Source organism: Ictalurus furcatus, chromosome 28 (genome assembly GCF_023375685.1).
Source record: "Ictalurus furcatus strain D&B chromosome 28, Billie_1.0, whole genome shotgun sequence".
Classification (NCBI taxonomy): Eukaryota; Metazoa; Chordata; class Actinopteri; order Siluriformes; family Ictaluridae; genus Ictalurus; species Ictalurus furcatus.
In genome coordinates this window covers 12,069,605-12,092,969 of record NC_071282.1, presented here as the reverse complement: position 1 = coordinate 12,092,969, position 23,365 = coordinate 12,069,605, and the positions used below count along the sequence as shown (strand labels likewise).

The 23,365-nt window shown below is 40.5% G+C and overlaps 1 protein-coding gene across 1 annotated transcript in view; it reads right to left on the bottom strand.

Annotated features, from left to right (window-relative positions):
* The window catches only part of atp2a3 (ATPase sarcoplasmic/endoplasmic reticulum Ca2+ transporting 3), an 89,398-nt gene that overhangs the window by 31,212 nt on the left and 34,821 nt on the right, over positions 1-23,365 (bottom strand). The window contains exons 4-8 of the mRNA XM_053618743.1: positions 17,815-17,919; positions 16,293-16,431; positions 6,508-6,588; positions 6,293-6,378; positions 4,894-5,358 (exon numbers count right to left, since the gene is read on the bottom strand). Coding sequence (XP_053474718.1) covers positions 4,894-5,358; positions 6,293-6,378; positions 6,508-6,588; positions 16,293-16,431; positions 17,815-17,919 — 876 coding nt within the window. The remainder of the gene's footprint in view (positions 1-4,893; positions 5,359-6,292; positions 6,379-6,507; positions 6,589-16,292; positions 16,432-17,814; positions 17,920-23,365) is intronic.

Below are 23,365 nucleotides of genomic sequence, written 5' to 3'. Positions count from 1 at the left end.
CACCGTGGTGTAAGTCACTGACTTTATGTAAAACCCATTTACCTTGCATGATAACACACGTGTGTATGATGCACAGAGGAAGAGGTGCGAGCAAGACAGGATAAGAGGTAGGATAAGCAAAGTACGATCCTCACCCACGATACTCACACCAGCTTCCTGGAACTAATTACACAATCACGATACAAATCAGTTATGCATCAGTTATGGCAAAAAAATAAATAAAATAATAGCACCTTCTTAATTTCCTCATTAGATATTTATTGGAAAATACCAAGCATACTGTAGAGTGGAAAGATTTGCATCCCACAGTGTTGGTTTTAAAAAAAAAAGTAATTGAATATCTAGTATACACTTTATCTACACAAGACGAACATAGACCATTTGTGAAATCTAAAAGCTAAATATGGTTTTGCTATAAGAGTGATTTCACTGTTGGGGTGCCATTTAGCCCATGTAACCTTTAAAAATGAAACAATACTTTTATTTTCAACATTGAATCAAATGAAACAAGAATGTAACCATTCAAAAAGGTCTCAGGCAGCAATCTCCTTTTTTTGCTTTTAGCATGGTGTCTTTCTTGACAACAACGCGGCTTGAAAGTACCAGTGTCGAGGCTTTAGCATTGAAACTGTGATTATACAACATGTGGTTATCTAGCATTAAGGATTTTTTAATGAATGACGTAAAATGATATTTTTTTTTAATTAGTAATTTACTCTCGCGCTATAATCTGGGTCACAGGGTTGTACGTTCAAAGTGACCTCGTCAGTCAATAACACAATATCACTGAAAGTAAAGAAATCAGAACGATAAAGTAATTTTCTTCTCCTCTTGAGTTTCAGGTAATTGCGATGATGCAACTTTCTACTGAACAGATTTCATAGGGGTGACTGTGTTCAGGTAACAGGGTTGAGTGAAAGAAAATATATTTTAAAAAATGTCATTAGCCATAATGGATGACTCATGGAAACGTGTTCCTTTTTTTTTCTTATTAAATCATTCGATTCGATTTATTTTAATTGTATTTCAAGGTACAGTGAGTTATAGTGGACTGGGACAGGCAAAGTGCTGTAGATAGGTTATTAATGTTCATTAAAGTTATTTATCTGAAATATCCACATAGGCTGTTGTTTTGATGAGGCACATGTCCCATGTTTAAGCCTTGTTCTTTTCCCTTTACTTTACATACTGTACTTATTTGTAAATGTAATATCAGAGAGACCTAATTGTGCAGCTGCCACCTTCATTTTGTAATAAGGGTGTGCAAACTTTTGCACTGAATTTGATACAGTTAATGCATACGGTGCTAATAAACATTGGTTTTCTGTACGTTTTATTTTAAAAACACACAAACGCATGCAGTGTTGCTTGTACTACGTGTGGTAAAAGGCTGTGTGTGTGTGTGTGTAGACTGCAATAATGAGATCTCTAGGCTGGTCAGTGTTTGAGAGCTAGGCTGTCCCCGTATCACAGTGAGGCTGAGGTGAGTAAATATTTACAGCTGTGTGGCAGGACACTTGACTGCAGGTTCCCAGGACCACGGGAAAGTAAACAGCTTTAGCACACTGGGAACTCCCTGCTTATAAACACACAGCAAGGCCTACGCTACCTACACATACACACATCCCTCAGGGTATTACAGCAAGCAGACGGCATTCCCTCATGCATGAATAAGCACAAGGCATGAACGCACCTGCATCTCTCTCTCTCACACACACACACACTTACTTTTTTTTTCCATAACAGCAAAGAAAGCAAGCTGGAAAGGCTACTCTAAAGTGAGCATTCATCCAGCTGGAAACAGTGACGAGGAACAAAATAGCTAAAAATAAATAAATAATTCAATTGCAGTTTTCCAATTGAAATCATAAAGGTCACATAAGTTGGGAGTGACACGAGGGTGTGTGTGGGGGCCTGATAAATGAGGGAAAAGGAGGGGCGAAGGAAAGAAAACAAGGCCCTTATTCTCAGAACTTTTTCTCAATTCTGCCTTTCAGATAAAAACCGAGAAAAAAAAAAAAAAGTGTGTTTATGACGGATCAGGAGCGGTTGGAACAAACTGGAAGTGTGTTTTGGTTCAACGAGTGTGGTTACAAGAACACAATCTGAGGACTGAGAGAGAAAAAAAAAAAACAAAGAAAGAATTCAATCAATACCTTTACATGTATTCTGGCTCAGACAATAATCTGATTCGTTATAACTATTTATTTAAAAGGCGTAGCATTATAACTTTAAATCCAGAAATGTTAACCAAGTTGAAGAGTAACACTAAAAAAACACTACATTTCATTTCCTTCCTATTCAGGATCTGTACTTTGTGTAATCCTTCCTGCTTGACTGGAAGCACTATTGATTCGAGGTTACCGGCTGCGAGTCAGGTGGGGAGTTTGTGTGTTTGCAAATTACGCATAATGCGATCCTTCTTCCAGCTTCGATCCAAAGGGCGATCGTTTCTCCTCTACCCGGCTGTATGAAGAAAAGTGAGAGATACTGGAGTAATGGCCTGCATGCGCTTAATCACTCAATTATTAGGTGGCTAAAAGTGGGCTTTTTACACTAAAGTAATCTGATATTACAGCACAGTGCATCACAGGTGTGTTCACAGTACTTCACAGAAGAATACATTTTAAACATCCCAGTCTACTAGTGTATAACACAGCACCACTGCTCATGTGTTTACTGATGGCAACCTTTATAAAGGGTTTATGTGGAGAATTAAAAGCATTGTATGTCAGTGGGTGTGACAAAAGAAAGTTCCCAGTGTTTAATCAAAAGAATACCGCACAGCACCGAACACTCCGGATCAAGCTCGTGTTTTTATAATCACTATAATCTTCATACCACTCTTTTGTTTTTGTACCCTTATCAGTCCCTCCAGGATTTCGCGATTGCAAAAATTAACGCAAAATCATGCAATATTTGTCGGACGTAAGGTCATTTTTCAAAATTACCGCAGATTTAAGCTGAGACGCATCACGTGACGTCATCAGAACGTGCATTCAGCCAAAAGCCCTGTTCTGTTCACGTGCGTCAAACATGAGTACAGCTCCAAGGACTCGTTTACCAGCAAACATCACTGCGAAAAACAATTCCGTGCAACCGCAATTGTGGCAATTCGAGTAGTTTTCTGCAATTTTTTTTTTTTTTTTTTTTTAAAGCTGCAGCAATATCAAGCGTTTTTAATCTTGTAGGGACTGCAATTTAGGGCAGCGACTACTGTAACAATTATTTTGATCATTGATAAGCCTATTGACAGTTTGTTCTTCAATAAATCAATTAGTTGTATTATTTTATAAAAATATAAATACTAAACAAATATATCTTTCCAGGATTTTAGTAAGCTAATACTTCTACAGAACGTTTAACTAGGCTAAATCAAATTACAGGTCAGTCACTACAACACAGCATTGCTGACATATATCAAATATTTATCCGTCTTGACATGAGACCACTTTTTTTTTTTTGTCACAGAGTTCTGGACACTTTCCAAACGCTTTTCCGCAATTATAGAAAAATTGCTCTGAGAGGGTCTTACATGCTTTTCAAAGCCTTATTTGTTTAACTGGATCACATTCACTCCAACACTACATTGACTTTGCTTGCTGTGTTTGGGCTGTGTAAGGTGAATCTTTTCTTGGGTGTTTGGAATCGATTCCAAAAGTTCAGGACTGACTCTTAGGTGGTTTTCACACTGAGCACGTTTGCTGTAGTCCGAATCCGAGTGCGATTGTTCCCGGCACCCTGAAGCGTTGGTCTAGTTTCAGACTCACTTGTTCACATTCATGGGAATCGTGGCACAGTTCCAGTGCAAGCGAAGTCAGACCACCTCCCACAGGTAGTCTCGGGTTCGGTACCGCAGCGCGCTTCCTGGTTCGCATGACAGCTTTCACGGTACCAATTTTTCACGCAGACTGTGCTTGGTTTCGGACTAAACCTACAGTGAGAAAGCCCCCTTAGTTTTAAATGCCTGGAATCTTGGGATCGACTCCCAACACCTTTGATGTGAACCAGAAGCAGGATGGCAAATTGATGACTGGACCCACAACACAGATTAAAGACAACATCTTCATAGCATAACTAATCGATAATAAAATTCGTTGCCAACTATTTTTATTACTGGATTGAGTTTGTTGATAAATTGTTGCAACCCTAGATCTGTCCGTTAGGAGTTTTTCCTCGAATATCTTTCGCCAGCAAGTTGAGTTCCCTTTATAATTACAGACCACAGAGAGTGTCGACCCTGAACACTGTTAGTGTTGCATCATCCAGGTGTACACACAGCGTCTCACCGACACTGGCAACGCGTCAAAGCCATGCAGCCAGGTTGGGAGTTGCCAAGGCCTGTAAGAGCAACCTGTCAGTGCTCCAAAAATAACAAGAGTGCTGATAGAAACACAACTGAGAGCAGGGGGAGAGGTCTTAGAGGTGGAATGTCAAACAAACAAATACAGCAGCTTGGCCAGCGTGGACTGTACGAAGGTGAAATTAAGCAAAGGCAGTAAGAAAGAATCGGATATAAAACTAGAGCTGCCAAGTAAAATTATTTTCACAGTTCAAAACCTGTAGTATTGTGTTTTCAGAATAATACGTTGCTTTGAAGTGTATATGGTCTCCTTAGAGAAAAATAAATAAATAAAATGGTGCTATGTATCTCTCTCTCATATATATATATATATATATTATATATATATATATTAGTGTGAATGTGATATATATACACATTTTGCACCAGGCCACCATAGGCTCATGTAGCTTAGTTTTGTTTTTGTCCTGTTCATGTTACCGTAGTTTGAGATGCTTTGTTTCCTGAGCTGAACACTTTCCTTTCTGAAAAGCAGACTACTGAATCTGCACTAGTCCTATCTTTAACCTTAACAAGAAGTCTTAACTCACCCTACACACAGACATCTGATTGGTCGTGAGGGTTCCTGTTTTGTCAGAGCAGATGACCGAGGTGCAGCCCAGTGTCTCCACAGAGGGCAGTGAGCGCACGATGGCGTTCTTCTTGGCCATGCGGCGCGTGCCCAGAGCCAGGCATGTGGTGATGACGGCGGGAAGACCCTCGGGGATGGCGGCCACGGCCAGGGCCACCGCGATCTTGAAGTAGTAGATGGCGCCGCGGAACCAGGAGCCGCCGTGCACGGGGTCGCTGAAGTGGCCGATGTTGATGAGCCAAACTGCGATGCAGATGAGCGAGATAACTTTGGAGAGCTGCTGGCTGAACTCGTCCAGCTTCTGCTGCAGCGGTGTCTTCTCTTGCTCCGTGCTCACCATCTGGTTACGGATCTTGCCGATCTCGGTGGAGACGCCAGTGCAGACCACTACGCCGATGGCTCGGCCCGCGGCGATGTTGGTGCCCTAAAAGAGAACGGACACGGATGTACGGAAATGCTCACACAGCTTAAAAAGGCGGAATCAGAACTGATTCGTTTTTCCATTCTACAGACCCACACACACTCATGCAGCTCAAAAACATAAAAATAGCTTTTTCTACCACATATACATTCTCTCTCCCAGTTGTCTTTATAGGTCGGTCGGGAAACGGCAGCCATTTCAAACATTTCGTACACTTATTTCACTCGGTAGTTCTGACAGCTTGGAAACTTCATTGGCCGTAATGTCGTTAGACATTTGTTCCCTAGTGGACCACATTTATTAAAGGGATGATGTGTTGGAAAATGCATAAAAGCCTACTCTAAAAAGCATACACCACAAGTGCAATTTGCTAAACTAAACAGAGGCGTACTCAAAGTGATTCTGTGGCTTCAAGTGATTAAAGCGCTTCAAAGGTGTGCCCTCGACTATAAATAATCCAAACAGAATGTAAGTGAACTGAGAATGGAAAAATGTGCTGCTGACAGGACCAGTATAGCAGGAGCGAGAAGGAACACTTAAGTCTTATATTTATGACATCCTAATGTTTTTTTTTTTTCTTTTTTTGCAAACAGAAATGAGATGGAAAGATGGAAAGAGTGTGACTATTATGAAATACTGTTGTATTATGCAAGACATGAGAGTTTTATGGAAAAAAAAAATCTTAAATCTCACTTAAAAATGAAAACGCATGCAGGAAAAAAAAAAACACGCTGACTTTATAAAAAAAAAAAAAGTTAATTCAAAGAATGTATAGATAGCAACTGTGAGAATATCAGTAAACAGGTCAAGGAAATAATAAATGTTGCATGCTTAAAAATCTAGAGCATTTGCATGATCTATGTCCACACACACACACAAACACACACACGTACAAAGACAGACATGCATGCACATACAACAGGAAGGAAGTGCTTACGGAAAACAACATGTTCTTCTTGTCTTGATTAACAGCTCGGGGATCAGGCACTGGGTCAGTGTGTTTGATAACCGATACCGACTCGCCTGTTAAAAACACACACAAACACACACTGATCTTTGGTGGTCCTCTATAGATTTAGAACAAACCAAACAACAAAAACGCAATCCAGTTCATATATAAGAGGCAGCCTTAATCTTTTTCGAGCACAGTACCTGTGAGGATGGACTGGTCCACTCGGAGAGTAGTGGATTTTATAGAGACGATTCGGATATCAGCAGGCACCTTGTCTCCAACTGGAAAAATATCAAATATATACAGTATTTATTAGTAAAATAATAAATATATACAGATATATCAGAGACAAGAGCCTTCTTAGGACTTACTATTCTGTTCTCACACACACACACAAAAGTCAGAGCTGTTTAAATGGTTCATATGAAATTAGTAAGGATTAAAACACACAACAAATGCTCTAGGAAACGCATCACCCTCGGTGCGGTGTGACGCAACATACCAACGTTACCAACCTCAGTTATCCTCCTAGAACATCACACCCCAAAGTGTTTTATTCCTCATATACCAAAGCAATTTGCCATACTTTATGTATGTATTCATGAACAAAAATGAGTATTTTTAACCTTTTATATTTACAGTTGAAGGTGCACTAAGTAAGATTAGTCTTTTTGTATGTAGGTGGGTTCGAAATTTGAATGATTCCTGCCCATGTTCACAAAGCTCTGCACCCAGGATCTACTGTACAGTGGACCATAGAGTACAGTGTCTATAAAATGACAGACAGGAAGCTCATCCAAACACAAACAAGCATTCCAGACAGGAAGTCAGTTTTCCCAAATGGGTTTTCTCAGAAACGTAATATAGTTTTGCTAAGGCCAAGGCTTAATGCGTACGTTGTTGTTGTTTATCATCATGTTCTACAAATCTTCCAGGTTATTTGTATAAGTAAGGAACACAAAAAATCCACTATTGCACCTACATATTGTTCCCTCATCAGCTTGATGCTATCAAGCAACAGGAAAGAGATAAATCCTCTGTCCTGAAGACGCCCCTGTGGCAGAAATCCTATTGACGGCTATCGAGTGCTGACACTGGAGACTCCTTCCATAAATGTTAAATACAAATCTCCTAACAGAAACCTTCACCATATCATCCGTCCATCCGTTTGCTGTAACGCTTATCCTACACAGGGTCACGGGAAACCTGAAGCCTATCCCAGGGAACTCGGCACAAGGCGGGGGACACCCTGGACAGGGTGCCAACCCATCACAGGGTACAACTGCACACACATTCACACACCAGGGACAATTTGGAAATGCCAATCTGCCTCCAGCGCATATCTTTGGACGAAACCGGAGTACCCATAGGAAATCCCCAAAAGCACAGGGAGAACATGCAAACTCCGGAGGCAGGATTCGAACCCCCAACCCTGGAGGTGTGAGGCGAACCACTAAGGCTTATATTACGTGTGCATTCGCTATACAAATCTATAGAAACACTAACGTATTCGAACAAGCCCGTTAATATAAACCTGTGATTTGAATTATCGTCAGCAGTGCTGGTGTATAAAGAGAATTAAGCACCAGCGAGAGAAGAGAATGTTTTTGCGACCAGACACGATAACCGTAAAGCAAAGCAGTGGCTGGTGCAAAACACACAAGTCTGGAGCCAAAACAACACTCCAGACATGTAACTAACGTGGCTGTTCGATTCCAAGCTGATATAAACTCAGACACGTTATAAAGATCAATAACGTGCTTGAGTGCTACATCAAGAGGGGATAAAAAGTGGCTCCAATTTTCAGGCGAGAAAAACAAGAGATAAAGGTAATCAACATTGCTGTCTGGAAACAAACATGGTCAATATCGTTTTCTAACAGACCTTCACTAACAAGTGGTATTAAAATCAGGACGTTTTACATCAGACTCAAAAACTAGACCCCAACCTCCCTGGTCTACATCTACAAATTGTCTCCAAGTACGAGTGCTGACTAGGGCTAGGTTCCCTTTATGTATAATTATATCCGTCAAGATAAGCCCTCTTATCTCACATCCTGCTTTAGCACTCTTCCGGTACCAAGTTTTCGACATTTAATCCCTCAAGCTGAAAAAGATCTCAGAATCCGTGAGCAGCAAATTAACCTCGTGATAGCCTTCCTTTATACGTTTTGACTGTCGGCTTGCTGAAAGCATTTTCTCAGATATATATGGAAACATTAATGATGCGTAGCCTTGTGACTAGGCGTGTCAAATGTGTGTTCATTAAGAGCCTTCCAATCTTGTGTTGATGCCGGGTCATGCCTAATGACGGTAGAGATGCTTCTCTACAAATAGGATGCACTGAATCTTACAGACGTTTCAACATCTGAACTGAGACATGCGAGGGTGCAGGCCTGAGCGGGTTTTTCTGATCACCATTTTTGGGCAAACTGTGCAAGTACGCAAAGGAGATGGGTTGTGCAATCACGCATCATTGATGCTGATTGAGTAGAAAGGTGGAACTCTGGGGAAACTCGGGATCTGTGCCAGACGGCTGGTATTCCATGTGCTCAGTGGAGGATGGACGACTCGATTGCAATTGAAGTAATAGCAAAGTGAGAATTAAAATGCTTCTAATGAAAGATTTGACTTGAATGCCAGCTCTTCGCCGAGACGCAGCTCAACATGCCTGACTCGACCTCCTCTCCCACTCGATACAGCTCACTCCTACTCATAATGATCCATGTCAAAGTCTTGTGTAATGCCACTGTTACACAAACCACCCCTTCTCTTCAAATGGTACCTTTTTACCCTACTCTCTTTCTCGGTCCTCACCCACATATGTCCATCACCCTGTCCTCGGTCCTGCTTCAATGTGTTCAGGATGCAGTCGGAGGCTGGTCTACGTGGGTGTAGTGAGCAGAACGGGTGAGAACACAGGCCTAGTCCATCCCTCAAATAATTTCCCACATTCTTTCAGCCATTCCAGTCTCTGTAAACGTCGTTGTGATATCTCGCCACGTTTTCATTTTCGACTTCCCCTGGCCTTCCTCCCACCAGCCTGCCAGCCACCACGAATGGCTACAGAGCCCATTTAAATGCTAATGTGACCAGCTCCAGTTAGATGGCTTTTGCACCGAGTTAGAACAATACAGAGCGCGCCAAGGAAGCACAGCCATTATGCTATGGCGTGCAAAAAGTTTATTGCAAAGGCATGATGTCAAATGCAGAGGCTGACTTTTTTTTTGGTAAAGTACGGTTTACATACACATATAAATAAAGAAAAGGCAACATTCGCCCCCCCCCCCGCGTTCTTGGCCAACAGGAGTGAAATCCACTGTAGTCTTCTGCTGTTGTAGGTCATCCACTTCAAGATGAGGAGTGTTCTGCATTCTGAGATGCTTTTCTGCTCACCACGCTCATAAAAAGTGGTTATTTGAGTTAATGCTGACTTCCGTTCAGCATGGCCATTCTCAGAACTGCCACTCAGTAGATGTTTATTGCACTATTCTGCCCAAGTTCTCATCTATACTGTGTGTGTGTGTGTTTGTGTGTGTGTGTGTGTGCGTGCATGTGTGTATGAAGAATACGATCCAGTGAACACAACCTTCAAATTCAAAAAGGTGGCAATCTGACCAACTATTTGAACTTCTGCACACACCTTGACTTTCTATGAAGAAGCAACCTTTTGAATATTGTAACACAATGTGCTTCTTGGAGTATGCTACAGTAACTGGAATGAAAAAAGCTTGTACCATCCCGCTGTTAAGTTATTCTTGAGTTTTGCTTGGAGCAGCTAGTGGAATATTTGCCGAGATGTGTGGCTGGTTATCTGCAATGTCAGTCAAATGGCCTCTCCGTGTGAAAGTAGACTGTTCTTGCCCACACACAGTGACAAAAAAGGACCTGAGGGTCAGTCGGACAAGCATGGTCCCTGTTGTCCAGAGAATCTGGTATGATTTGACTTGTAAGACTACATTCAGCTACACACACACACACACACACACATTCATCAAACCTGACGGAGAGTAACTGAAACACTGAAACAGTAATAAAACGACCAAACAACTGTTCCAAAGGAGTGAAAATAAAAGAAAAACACTTCTCGCAGCTTTCCATGTCTGCTGGACCAACAGAAATCCCCCAGCGGCTCCTTGGGGCCTGTAATGGACAAGTTTTCCGTGTGTGAAAGAGCCAGGGGAAAGTTCCACTCTGGACTTCCACTGTTACCCCAAAGCAAGGGCCGGCTGGAAACTAATGTGCAAATTGATTTATATGTTTGCTAACTTGCGCTTTTCAAAAATAGCCGTGGCGGTTTCCAGTACCCCCTGCTTAGCCCAAGACCCACGTGTGCCAAAGGTTCCGTTGAAAGTGGTGCATGCCTGCAAATGATCCCGAGCAGGAACACAGGAGGTGGGCAGCAGACAAATCAGACAAACATACGTCTGTATGTGTGGCTTGGTTTTTTTTTTTTTCCACCCGGTTGCTATTTGTTTTGCCATTTGATTCCCTTTTCTTGTTTTAGTAACCGATTTGTATGTGCCGATTTTGGAATTCCCAAAGGAACTCCTTTTTTCTTCTTCACATTTTCTTTTGGAACTCCTTTTTTCTTTTCCACATCAATTTTTTTCCATTCAAATTCTCTGTTTTTGTACTCCCTGGGATGCGAAATGTGGTCTTCTTCACGTTTGCTTTTGTGCCAGGTTAGTGACTGCATATTTGTATAATTTTTCTAATCGGTGCTTAGCAACAAGATTATGTCAGGGTTTGATAAAGAAATAGAGGCATTTAAGCTGACAGTGCTGACAACACCTTCATCTCTGCCAGCTCCCATACAACCCCTACCCCCACCCCACCGAAACACATACACATTTTACTAGTCGTGTGAGGGCCATTCATTTTGACATAAATATAAATGCAGCTAATTAATGTTATGCTACACCTAAATCTATCCCTAAACTTGACTTCAGTTTAAAATAAAACAAAACTATGTAAATAGTTATTGCTAAAAACCTATTTGGCTTGTCCCCACTTGGTCAAAACATATGAATGTTTCTATGTTTAAAAAAAATATCATATTCAAAAATAAATCATTTGATCCACAACAAGATATAAAAACATGCCTGCACACTCACGTCATTCAACCTGTAACTAATACATACATATCTGTCTGGTAGTGTGAGTGAATTTATGTATACTGTCTGTCTGTCTGTGTGTGTGTGTGTGTGTGTGTGTGTGTGTGTGTGTGTGTGTGTGTGTGTGTGTGTGTGTGGGGTTGTTGTGGTGGCACAAGGAGTTGGTGAGAGTTTTTGCTAACAAAGCAGCAACAAGGGCTGCTATACATTCAAAGACTTTTGTCCTGTGTTTATAAAAATGAAAGTATTTCATGAAGAAAGCAATTACATCTGACGATACTTAGAAAAGTGTATTATGATGTTCTATCTTGATTTTGATCTCATATTATATTGCCTAGCCCTATTTGACACTGCACTCTTGTCGGTCACCATGTCGTGGCCATGCATTCTTTTGCAATTTTCCTCTCTCGGCCTCCCAGCCACAGGAGGCTGTGGCATCGCCGGGATCCAAACCCGTGATCTCCTGGCAAGAGGGTTAATGTGAAAGCAGAGTCCACTAAAGGCATTTCCTCAGCAAGGTTGTAAGGCAAATTCCTCAGTTGTCTTTGTAGTTTTGATCACAATATTTACTTTCATTTCATTTCTTCTGGTATAACCTCCACCTCTCTGTGTGCATCAGCTCTCTCCACTAGTCTACATGAGTCATAGCAGTAGAAGGAAGAAATTAGCCTTTATTGTCAACTGGAGCAGAGAGGGTTAGGGGCCTTGATCAAGGGCCCTACAGTGAAGCTTGGCGGTGTCGGGGCTTGAACTCATAACCTTTTGATATGTTGCCCAAAGCCTTAATCACTCACTGCTCACTAGACTCAGAAAAAGATTGTCTGAAGTTATGAGATGTTCTTCAGCACCCTTGTGTCCAAACATCTTTAGGAACACATGGCAAGTCCATTTGCTTGGACATACCAGTACCAGACTGCAGTATACAGTCGTGTGAAAAACTAAGTACACCCCATGGAAACTGTTGGCTTTTTTGACGTTTGGACAAGCAAAACATTTGATCCTCTTTGAAACAGTGCCTATTAATGAAGTTGATACACTATTAAATGACATAAAATTGACCTTTTGTAGTAATTTTCTAGTAATTGTAGTAAAAAAAACAGATCAGTCACATGGAAACAGTAAGTCCACCCCTACATTTATCACACCTTCAAATTCATAAAATTTGAACCAGGTGTTCAAGATTGCATGCCAGTGACTACAACCTGCTTAGGGAGTGCAGGTGGAACCAGTCTTATTTATACCCCTCTCATATTTAGTGTCTGGTGTTCCCCTAGCCATTGACGTGTGTGGTGACATCATGCCAAGATATAGAGTTCTGTAAGACCTTCAGAGAAAAGGTTGTGGATGCCCAAGAACAGATCATCTGATGCAAAAAGAAGTCTCCAAGAACCCCAAAATTTCATCACAGGATGTGCAATTAAGTCTTGCAACTGTTCGTGTCAAAGTGCATGCTTCTACATTCAGAAAGAGACTGCACAAATTTGACCTGCATGGGAGGAGTGCCAGGAAAAATCCTTTGCAAGACTACAGTTTGCCAAAGAGCACATAGGCAAAGACCAGGCCTTTTGGAATAATGCGCTCTGGACAGACGAATCAAAGAGAGTTGTTTGGCGACAGTAACAGCAGACAGGTTTGGCGCAGACCAAAGACAGTTTTCAGGAGAAGCACCTCATACCACCTGTGAAGGACTGTGGTGGAAATGTTGTGGTTTGGGTTTCCTTCACTGCCTCAAGGACTGGACAGCTTACATTCATTGATTCAACTATGAATTCTGCATCATAGCAAAGAGTGCTTGAAGATAATGTCAGGCCATATGTTCAAAAGTTGGACCGAAAGTGGACCTTTCAACAGGATAATGATCCTAAGCACACGAGCAAATCCACCAAGGAATGGCTCAAAAAGAAGAAACGGAGGGTTATGGAACGGCCCCGTCAAAGCCCGGGTCTGAATACCATTGAAATGTTGTGGGGGGGGGGATTTGAAACAAGCAGCACATGCAAGAAAACCATCAAACATCTTGCAACTAAAAGAATACTGCATGGAAGAGTGGTCAAAAATTCCAGCAATACTAGCTTCTGAGGCCAACGGTGCACTTACTTTTTCCACAGAAGAATATCAACTCTATTGATATTTCTCTTGAATAAATGATCGAAAAACTAATTTCCCTTGTTGTTTAGTTCAAGTATATCAACTTCATTAATAGGCACTGTTTCAAATATGATCAAATGTTTGCTTGTCCAAATATGTCAAAAAAGACAACAATTTCCATGGGGTGTACTTATTTTTTCATGACTCAGGACACAAGACTAGACGCAAAGCAAGCATGCAGATTTGTCGACCAAGCACGTGGGTCACAAGTGATGTAAAATGGCTGGAGCAAGTTGCAGAACCCTTGAGGTCAGTGTGACAAGCCTTTGGGGCATCAGTGATGAGGTGCTCGTCTATGTATGTGTGTGTGTGTGTGTGTGTGTGTGTGTGTGTGTATGTATGAGCACAGCCTACGGAATGTAGACTTGTCTCAGCAGGGACCCGAGGACAAAGAATGGCTTGTTCCTGCCCAGGACAGGTAACATAATCCGTTTTCACTTTCTCTCCCTCTCCACTTATCCCACCATTCCTTCTCCCTTCACCATTAGCTATGTTTCTTGTGTCTCTCTCCTTACCAGTCTGCAATCTCTCTCTCTCATTTCCCAATCAGTCTGGCTCAGATGTCACATTAGTATCCTAACTCGCCCTCTCTCTGCCTTTTATTTTCCCCTACACACTCATTCATTCCACCCACCTCAGCCTTGGCGCTCTTGTTTTATCTCCTATTCTCAATCAAAAGAAGAGCAGTAAGGTTTGGAGAAGCGAGAACGCTGAATAATCATGAAAGTGCAAGCATTAGTCACAGCGTCACTGATTCTCATTATGTAAGAAAAGGCATGAAATTTGCCATGGGGTCACACTTTTCCGGGTTAAATGGTAAATTTACGTTACTAAATTTACATTTTGAACCCACCATAAATCGCCATGAGTCGATGAGGGTCGGCAGAACTTGCGTAGAAACACAATCATAAAGACTGTTGAGTTCCCAATCTTAGCCCTAGAGTAACATGTGAAACTAAAAGCAGTTTTATAGACTTAATAAGCCTGCAGCTTTCACATGAGAGTAGGCAATTAATTCAAGAACATTAAAGCTCATTTTAAACCAAATGTAACAATTTTTGAAAGTATTTAAGGAGATGGAGATATATATATATATATATATGAATTGTTCTGCTGCCACATGATTGGCTGATTGGACAACTGCATAAATGAGCATGGTGTACAGGTGTTCCTATTAAAGGGGATAGTGAGCGTGTGTGTGTGTGTGTTCCCTGAATTCACCACTAGGAAATATTTATTAAAATAATGTTGCCAGGGGCTTTAAGTTCACTTGACTCTAATAATATGTCTATTATGTCTACATTACACAAGTCAGGAGTTATTGAACTGAGAAAATGGCCACAAATTGAGCAACAGTCTCTATAAGTTAAATAGTGTTGAAACATAGGCGTGAGTAATGACTAGTAGGTAACGGCAGAATCACGCAAACCTACTGCAACTCCTCTGCACAATCTGAAGGAAAACGATCACCACTTAACTGATGCCTTTTGTGTGCTGGATGAGACACCCGAGTGTCCCATTGTGTAATTTAACCATCCTGTCCATTCACTGAAAAGCACACTATTTGCTCTCCCCATTTTTTTTTTTCCAGCTCCATTCAGCAGGTGACCGTTGTTGCTATGAATGAGAGCCAGAAACCCTGCATGATCTCTCTCTCTCTCTCTCTCTCTCTCTCCCCCTCTTTCCACCCTCCCGATGCTGGATTCATTCCATCTCCCCTGTTCTCTTGCTCCTCTCCTCGCCCACGCAAACTGAACATCATTAGCAAGTCAGGATTACAGGAACAGACACTAATTATTTTAACGACAAGACCCAATATACAGCATTCATGTGCACGTATGAATGTGTGTTGTGTGTGCATCCAAGGTTCTGCAACAGAAATGACAACAGGTCTATTTTTAGATAAGAGTCTTTCTATGATTTGAATCACGAGGAGCGTGTGTGCGTGCGTGCGGGCATGTCAATAGGGGCTTTTCTGGAGCCTGGGTGGCAAACAGCTTGTGGCATCCAGGTGGTGCCACTGTGGTGGTTATTAGGAAGTGGCCATATGGGAAAACAGGAGGTTGCAGGCTGGACACACACACACACACACACACACACACACACATGTGCACACACACTTGTCTTTACCATCCTTATGAGGACCTTCCACTGACAGAATAATCAACACGCCTAATTACTGCTATGCTACACCTAAATCTAGCCTTACTGAAGTTAAAGTTGGTTAGTTAGGTTAATCATAAGAAAACACGTTGGTTCTTTTAACCAGCCAACATTTCAAGGTCAAACCTGTCAGGCTCCGACAGGCCAAATCAAGCTCCGTTTAGGGCTCACCTGCATAACGACTCCGCAAACCCATAGAACCCCAAGGCCAAAAAAAAGCTAGCTCATCTCAGTCCTCTAAAACCACGGTTCTCAGAGTGGGATCCGGGGACCCCAGTGGTCTGTGAAGTATAGCCAGGGGGTTCATGATTTTCTAATTTTATTACAGCTGTGGGAAGCACAACCCACCAATATCAAATTAATATGGCAGTAAATAATGTCAATTAAAATCGAATGCCAATTTTAATAAAAATGGCTCTGATGGGTAGAAAGAAAACATTTAAATAAAAATGTGCCTAATTTTATTTTTTGTTGTTGGTTTGCAAAATATATACATCTGTATTGACGGGGTCCACAATGGTAAAAAATTGTGAACCCCTACTCTAAAACGATGCTTACTTGCCACCTCCACAATGTCTCCTGGTACAATATCCCGAGCCTTGATTCTCTGCACGGCCTTGCGGTTCATGCGGTACACTTTCCCCATCTCTGGCTCGTACTCTTTCAGAGCTTCAATGGCATTCTCCGCATTACGCTCCTGCAACAGCATACAACACCACCACCACACACACACACACACACACACACACACACACACACATTTACATTTACAGCCTCTTCACGCTGATCTACACTATCAACACGTCCTGCAGTTCTGGCGTAACATTTACATTTAGCTCAACACCTCTCACAGCATTACTCATCAGCTCCATTGTGAATGCACAGGCAACAAACAGAACAACATGGAAGAACCTATGTGGAACTTTTGGAGGACGCACGCAGTCTCTTGAGCATAAGTAATAAAAACAATGCGCCAAGTCCAGCAGCCTATTGTACCAGCACAATGTAGTAAGATAGTACACAACACAAAAGATTTATTTTTAGATTAGCGTTGATGTAATATACTGTCTTTCAACGTATACAAATGCAGAATAGGTTTGTGAAAAATAGTGCTTCTATAATAAAATACAAATGCAAGAGATGGATAAATTGAGTCACTGCTTTACTGTAAAGCACACAGTTCATTTATCTTTACGTAAAATACTGTATATCTAACCTGCGGTAAATATGTTGCAATGAAAGAAGACGGACATTATCCGCTTCTGTACGTCTTGACATCTCAGGGATGTATCTGGATCATGTCTCTGATTGTCTGGTGATGGTGAACTACTCAGTATGACCGAGTTTTGGCTGAGTTTTGATTTTTAGTCACTGCTACAAAAGTCTCTATACATAAGGGCAATTAACACTTTTGAGCAAAATGTCTTAGTTTTTTTTTTCGGTGTTGTTCCCTACAGCCTTTAAGAATGCCTTTGACAAAAGAAGAACGCATTGAAATCACTCTCATGGCTGGATCGGGAAGCTGTCTCAAGGCTGCGGAGGACTTAACAGGAAACATGGCGAGCGCATCACACACACACACGACACTGCTGCCAAACTCATTAACAAATTCAAAAAGACGGGAAGCGACCGAGAAACGGACGTACGCCAACATCCACTGACAAAGTCACAACCGACGTGGTTATGGCAAACATAATCCCCTATATACGGAGACACTTGGTACACCCTGTAGTTACGGTGGACCTTTAATTGTCTGTGGTCCAACCGAAATTCTACACTGCGTCAAACTAACTAGTCTCTATGTACGGTTTAAGATCAACTTTACACCCTGACTTAGGATAAAAGTTAGATATTCTGCTGGTGCAACAGGCTGCAGGTCCGTATCTACGTCCATAAGCAAATGAGTGCTTTGTGAAATAAAAACGGTGTCTGTGGTACATAATGGTGTTCAATTTCATTGTGTGCTGACATTTAGACTTACAGAAGTGGAGGACAGACCTTATTCATTAGGTCAGTTTCTTTTGTGCTGGAGTTCATCACAAACAAACACCCTCGATTATTCATTCTCAAACACACACACCTGCCAAACTCCAATGACTGCATTGGCGACCAGGATGAGCAGGATGACTATAGGCTCCACAAAAGCCGTAGTGGACTCCTCGCCATCCTCAAACAGTGCCAGCACCTGGGGAAAGAGACACAGCACAATTCATACATCACACTCATCCGCGCAGCAATCCATGTTTTATCTTATACTAATGATTTTACTTTATTCCATTTAAAAGCCCAATGTAGAATGTAGAACAAGTAAAACGACAAATGTATGAATTAGAAATATTTCTATGCATTAGAGGTGGGTGACTGAAAAAAATATATATACACACACCACATTCCAAGATATGTACTACAATATATAGGTCTGATAACTAACTTCCAGAAATACACTGAAGCTTGAACTGTAACTTCACAATAATTTGCTCAGTGTCAATGGAAGCAACCTCACATGCACTAATGTAGTTGTAACTATACAGCCAGTGGTGCCATACTAAACTATTCGTTTACACTGCCGCTCAAAAGTTTAGAAACACTCATTCTTTAGATTTATAATTTTTCTCCACATTTTAGAATCATAATAAAGTCATCAAAACTCTGGAGTAACACAAATGGAATGATGGGAATTATGTTGTGATAAAAATTCCAAAATACATCAAAATAATTTAATATTTTAGTATCTTCAAAGTAGACTCGCTTTTCACCTAGAAATTCCAGAAATGTATTCTTGGCATTTTCTCAACCGATTTCTTCAACCATTTAAAAAAAAAAAAAAATTGTAAATAAAATGTTAGTTTTCTAATGAAAGAAATGAATATGTCGGCACAGTTATATTTGTGTCTACAACACCGATTTCAAACATTTAATCATACACCTTCAGATCAAAATGTTTTTAACATCATGAGAAACATTTCGGTCGAGGGTCTCCAAACATGACAGGTAGTGTATCAATTATGTCACAATACACTTTTCTGAGACGTTATCATGATCTTTTCATTAAATCTTTATTGTTGTGGGGTTTTTTTTCCTCCAAACTGACTGGTGTTTTTGGTGGTCTTTTTTTATAATAAAAAAAATAATAATAAAAAGGGCAGCAGTTACTATGATACAAGGTAAATGTAATCTAAAGTTTCTCTTTAAAGTTAAACTTTACATTGTATAATCAGAGATAAACTTTATTAGATCATTAATCATGCAACACAAAGTTTATTTTATTATATAACATTTCAGTCGATATAATAAAGTCAATTTTAATGAAATAAAGTTTAATGATTATAATGTAAAATTTAACTTTAATGATGCAACACAAAATTGAACTTCGATGATGTAACATAAAATGTAACTAATGATATAAAGTTTCATGTAAATTTCAACTTTCATAAAATAATAGTAAGATTAACTTTAATGAAACAATGTAAAGTTTATATATTTTATTATATAACAAAGCAGATATAATATGAAAGTGAACTTTAATGAAATGAAGTTTAGCTTTCTTGATGTAATGTAAAATCTTACTTAAATGTAAAGGTTAAAGTTTAAATTCAATGATGTAAAATTTAAGTTCTACTTCAATGAAGTAAAGTTTTACTTCAATGATATATTGTAAAGTTTAATGATGTCACGTAAAATGTAAATAATATAATAGCAAGATTAACGTTAATGATACAATAAAGTTATTTTTAATAAGAATGTAAAACCTAAAATGATGGATCCATTCATGCTCTTTATCTTAATATAAGCTAAGCTGTGCATTACTGTTTAAAGTGTTGCTTCAACAAAATTTCTTTGCACTCTTGGGCACACGTTACTTACGTAAAAACAGTAATAGTCTATATATCTCGTGCCATAGTATTATTTCAGTACCAGTATCACTGTACTTAATGTGGTCTCTATATCAATGCCAAATTTTGGTTTAATGACTGTAACCCTAGATTTTCTAAGTCTGTAATTTACTGTACTGGATGAATGTATATTATACAGCTGCGCTGATGGACTGGGATATCCACACACCTAGCGCGAATATGCTTTCACTTCCTAAGAGCTACTATCAACACATGGTACCCGTGACAGTGTACTCAGGTGCTGTGGGAGGTAACAAAAGCCTGTTCATTTCACACATCCAGAAATACAGCCACCTCCCAGCACAGGAAATGGGAAAGCTGTCGTTTGCGAAAGCCAGTTACATCCCGATTGACTAGTCGAGGGTAAAAGTAGCTGTGAGGATATGCTCTAATAGGGGAAATATGTAGGGGGTTGAACTGCCACTTTGTAAGTCTGTTCTGACCTGTTTAGCTCTAGACTGAAGTTGCAAGCAAAGGAAGTCTTACAACACTATAGTTAGTTCATTATGGACCTCTGGTTTATGGGGTCAAACCAAAGCAACCCAAGTTTAACGTGGGTCCTTAAAGGAAAGCTGAATTGTGCTGCGAACCGCACACACTCCCATTGATAACGGTGCCGATAGTTGTTGTCTCCACTATTTCTGTGTTGAATCTCTCATTAATATGCTGTTGAAAATCTCTGGAAACTGCTGAGTGACACACAAAGGTTGTGTTGTTTTTACAAGCTCATAGCGAAATCTGCCCGTTATCCTTTATGCTTGAGATCGTTTAAATTTTTCACCAACCAACAAATTAGCACCAGCATCACGAAACATAACAATGTGCTTCAGGTTGAGTTTTCCTTTAACTGAGAAATCTGATATGCTTATAGAGATAGTGTCGGTAATGAAAAACCACAAGTTTGAGCTGGGTGTCATGCACCTTTTGTAATCCACCCACGCAGTGCGAGTGTGAAAATACTACCAGACCGAGCAGAAATCCAAACACGTTCCAAAAACTGTTCATTCACTGGTTAAGCGCCTTAAAATGATGTATGAGAGTAATAAGTAATAAAACACAATGGGCCTCATTTGTCAAGCTGGAAATGATTCATAAATCATTCGTACAAGCATTTATACAAGAAATTCATGGAAATCCTGTACATTTAAAAGAAATAAATAAATATATAAAATCAGACTCGTGTGCGTAAATTTACGTATAACTAATGAAATCTTATCATTTGCATGGGTTGCTGTACTTTTATATATGGAACATACTGATGAGTTTAAATTGTTCCTTTTTATTACAGTTACAGAATTTAGCAGACTCCCTTATCCAGAGTGTATCAAAAACACACCCTCATGCTAGTTCACAAGGTCAGGGATTAAGTACACCATCGAGAAAATTTTGTGAAAACTAGGTCATGCAATATTATTGGCAGTAATTAAAGAATTTCCTTAAAGGTTGTCTGGATACTTAAAACAAAACTTCAGCCTACACATTCAATATGTTAATACTGAAATATCTGCGATGTGCTTTGCGATTCTGCTGCTAATCTGTTGGTTGGTGCTGTATTTTCATTACTCCTTTGTTGTCACTGTGGAACATTGCTAGCACAGTTACAATGATGATTAATTTTGTTTTAATTTTGTCCCCCCCCCCCCCCCTCAATCACCTCCAGTGATGCCATATTAAAGAGAAATCCAATGTAGAAGTAGTGGAGAGAGCAAACTTTGGGTTCAAAGTTCCAGAATGCAATGCAGTTAGCTATAGGACACTGTTGAACGAGTCATGGCAGAGACTTGACTCGTTAGCGATCTACGAGATGATGAGCGTGATGGCGTTGAAATCAGTATTAGCATGAAACTTGAAGCTTTGGAAGAAGTTTTTTTTGAGCATCGAGTACAGATGAGGAGGTCAAAGAGCTGGACAGACTAAAGGACTAAAGCGCTGCTGCATCACTCTCTTTAGAATCCCACTGCACTGCTAACTGTTACACTAAAAGTGAAAGCATTAAAGAAAAAGTTTTTGAAAAGCCAACTCAGAATTTCATTGCAAACTAAATCTTGGACTTCTCTGAAGATCACCTTTTAATGATGAAGAGTGCAATGCAAGTCTACATGGAACTCGACAACTAGTTGGAAAGCTTCTGGAGGGGCAAACCAAAGAACCCATAAGCTTTCTAGATTTTCTTAAAAGTATAAAAGTGTACTCCAACCTTGAAGTCACGCAGCTGTTTTCTGCAGACACCAAGTATTAACTGTAGTTAATTGTCGGGGTGCAAATCATTTTTCACTACCTAGAAAACTTTAATGTTGGACACATCCATTCATCCTTTTTCTGTACTGCTTATCCTTACTGGGTCGCGGGGAACCTGGAGCCTATCCCAGGGGGCATGGGGCACAAGGTAGGGGACAACCTGGAGGAGGTGCCAATCCACTGCAGGGCACAATCACACACACACACACACACACACACACACCAATTCTTTGGACTGGGGGAGGAAACCCCCGAAGCATGGGGAGAACATGTAAGCACCGCACACGCAGGGCCGCGGCGGCGATCGAACCCCCAAAACGTGCTAACCCCCAAGTCACCATGTCCCGGTGTTGAAAACAACCGTGTTTGGAAACGACACTGATTGCGGTTTTCATTGTTATGAAAAGGTGTGAATAATTCTCACTAATTATTAATATCCTGCCAGCTCACCTGTTGAATGAGCTTCTGTAGCAATCATCTTTTCTCTTCGTCTGTCCCCCCCACCCCCCCGATCTGAGCCGTTTATCCACAGTGGAGTCAGAGCTCGGCCTCTCATCATCAAATAATTACACGCTGACCCGAACGGTTTCAAGGATTTAGTGTGGCCATGAGCAATGGAGAGTGAGAGAGAAAATAAAAATGAAACGGAGAGGCACAAAACACCATAATCACAAATCAAATGGGAATGGACGTACACAGCGCTTATAAAGAGTGGATAACAAGAAAGAAAGGAAAAAAAAGAGGAGAAAATTGGCCTGGGAATGAAGTGGAGAGATATCGACCGACTGATTGCTAGAAGAAGGTGTCAGAAGAAGAAGATTCAGGTCTGACTGCAGTCTATCACTCAGAAATACTATCAGCTCCCAAGTCCCTTCTGACAGTGTGGTGATTTACACACAAGATACTGTACTGAATACTGACACTGACTTGGTCCTGATTACAGACTAAACCAGTTACTGAAGATTTACACAAAGCCAAAGAAAACTTTCTTCTGTCCTTAATCGATATCGTGAATCTCAACATCCTCATCTCCACTCTTGCTTACTTTGCTTACTTTGAACTGGTGGCTATGTTCTGACTTGGTTTCCATCATATCTACAGGATTGATCCGACCAGAAAGCATGCGGAGGTTCTGTTTCACCACCTTACAGTTTAAAGGAGTTCCTCAGGTAGGCATGTGCCTGGAAAGCATTAACTGAATTATCACAGTAACAGTGACTCTAGGAAGCCCTTAAAACTGGTTCAAAAATTCCGTAAAAATCATCATCATGTTGGGTGGTGTTATATCCAACATTAGCACCACAGTGTATACAATGATGTATTCATAATGTATACAAACCCCATTTCCGGAAGATAAAATAACTGCAACATGACTCCTTAATTCTCTTGAACCTTTATTTAAATGACAAAAGTACAATGAAAAGATTTCCAATGTTTTCACTGACCAATTTAAGTGTATTTTGTAAATATAAACAGTCCGTACATGATTTCAGGGTTTAT